Source organism: Pinus tabuliformis, chromosome J (assembly GCF_031772625.1).
Source record: "Pinus tabuliformis cultivar Carrire ecotype Pingquan chromosome J, CPIR1, whole genome shotgun sequence".
NCBI classification, from domain to species: Eukaryota; Viridiplantae; Streptophyta; class Pinopsida; order Pinales; family Pinaceae; genus Pinus; species Pinus tabuliformis.
This window is the reverse complement of record NC_142295.1, coordinates 436799355-436801811: the sequence shown is the minus strand read 5'-3', so window position 1 is coordinate 436801811 and position 2457 is coordinate 436799355. Positions and strand designations below refer to the sequence as shown.

Sequence of the window (2457 nt, the reverse complement as noted above, 5' to 3'; positions counted from 1 at the left end):
ATCGGGGAGCTGGATATCCCAGGTCTGGAACAAGCATGTCGTACAAAGAACTTCGAAAAAATCCCGGAACAGCAGGTGGACAATCTAGTAGCAGTATTAAGCAAGGCACAGAAAAAATATTCTCTAGGGGTACAGATTGGCAGTCCATGGGACGGCAAGTTCATAACCAAGGACAGCAAAAAAAGGGGACGGAAAACCACCCTAGAAAGAACAATCAAGATAGGAGAGATTCTGGTGGAGTCAGGGCGATATGCCAAACTGACTAAGTACTTCAATGTACACCCCAACCTTTCTCAATGAAGTTAATCTCTTGGAATATTAGAGGGCTTAACGGCCCCAGGAAAGGAAGAATCCTAAAAAACATGTTGAAGCAAGAAAAACCCAGTATTCTCTTTCTACAAGAGACGAAGTGTAACTCCACAGTTCTGGAAAGAATAGCTGCGAAGGCCTGGCCAGGAGGGCTCGTCACAGCAGTAGACGCACACGGCGCTTCCGGGGGCTTAGCCATTCTTTGGGATGCCCGGACAATCCACCTCAGCAACATTCAAGCTAATAAGAACTTCATCCAAGCCACATTCCATCTCTCAGGTACGAATGCTCATGGACTGCTAACTAATGTGTATTTCCCACAGGAAACAGCTCAAAAAAACCAACTTCTGAACACATTGTCGGAACTCAATAGAGACAGACCTCTTCCTCTATGGATCTCTGGAGGAGATTATAACTTGATAGCCAGTATGGACGAAAAAAGAGGAGGCAGAAGCAACTCAAATAATGATGACGGTCTTCTAAAGAACTTCATAAACAGCAACTGGCTAATGGACGTCCCAACCAGCAACGGAATCTTCACCTGGACAAATAAGAGAGCAGGAGCGCAACAAATAGCATCGCGCCTTGATCGGTTCCTCATCTCAGATAACGCAACTCATGTAGGTGGAGAATTTACAGCTTCCATTATCCCATGCTCTGGATCAGATCATTGGCCCATAGAACTCCAATGGAACAGGCCTGGTCAAAACCTCAAACGCCCCTTTCGTTTTGAGGAATTTTGGCTTTCTCATCCAGATTTTGAAAAGATGGTTAGATCATGCTGGACAAATTTCAATACAACCGAGGGTACAAGAATGGCCAGGTTCCAACAAAAACTTAAAAATCTCAAAAAGGCCATCAAAAATTGGAACCACAAGACATTTGGTAACATCTTTGCAGATCAGGCCCAACTCCATACTGAAATGAAGAAAATACAACAATCAATTATCACTGGCGGGCGAACAGAGGAACTCTCCAAACAGGAACAAGATATAGAATCAAAAATCTTAGAAAGAGCTAAGCAGGAGGAAATCCTATGGCGGCAGAAATCCCGAATAAGATGGCTCAAAGAAGGGGAAAAAAATACAAAATTCTTTCACAAAACCACAGTCCAAAGAAGAATGATGAATCAAATTACTCATGTTACTAATGAGCAGGGAGAGAAGATTGAAACACATGAGGGCATAGAAAAGGAATTCACCAACCATTTCACAAAAGCCTACCAAGAGCCCGAAATCAATCGAATGCCAGCTATCAACCGACTCACTAGGAACATACCCAAGGTCATAACGGAGGAGCACAACAGTTTACTGATCCAACCTATCACTATGCAGGAAGTTGAAGAGGCGGTTAAACAGATGAAAGAAGGAAAAGCGCCCGGACCGGACGGTTTCACAGCAAACTTCTTCCACAAATTCTGGGACCTGATAAATAACGAAGTATGGCAGGTGGTCGAGGAGTCCAGAGAGCTCAGGTGGATGTATCCAGGACTAAATGCTACTTTCATTGCTCTAGTCCCTAAGGGAGAAGATTCCAACAAACCGGACAAATACAGGCCCATTGCACTCTGTAACATGATATACAAAATTATTTCAAAGGTCATTGCTAACAGGCTCAAACCGCTTCTTCCCCTCATCATCTCGCCTGAGCAATCTGGCTATGTTGAAGGACGCCAAATTACAGATGGAATTATTCTCACTCATGAGCTAATTCACTCTCTAAAAGTAACAAAAAAACCAGGTATGCTGCTTAAACTAGATCTCTCCAAAGCTTTTGACAGCTTAAGTTGGGTATACATTCACAAAATTCTAACAGCTTTTGGCTTTGCTCCCGCCTGGATTAGATGGATCTACAGTTTAATATCCTCTGCTTTCTTCTCAGTTTTAATTAATGGCATCCCCTCAGCCACTTTTCGCCCCTCTAGAGGCATAAGGCAGGGAGATCCCTTATCCCCCTTCCTTTTCGTTATCATGGCGGAGGGCTTGGGTAGAAGCATCACAGCAGCCAAGACCAATAGAAAGCTAAGAGGTCTCTCATTTCACAACTCCCCGGTCCATACCCACCAGCAATTTGTAGATGACAACATGCTTTTTGCCCATCCCTCGGTCCAAGAAGCTCGTTTCATAAAAACCCTTCTTTCCACTTTCT

At 43.8% G+C, this 2457-nt stretch overlaps 1 protein-coding gene across 1 annotated transcript; it reads left to right on the top strand.

Annotated features, from left to right (window-relative positions):
- The first annotated feature begins 362 nt into the window (after positions 1–362).
- LOC149227690 (uncharacterized) lies at positions 363–2169 on the top strand. Its single transcript, XM_089380573.1, has 3 exons — positions 363–1079; positions 1467–2033; positions 2125–2169. Exons 1-3 carry the CDS (start codon positions 363–365, stop codon positions 2167–2169), a joined length of 1329 nt encoding a protein of 442 aa, XP_089236699.1.
- The last annotated feature ends 288 nt before the right edge of the window (positions 2170–2457 follow it).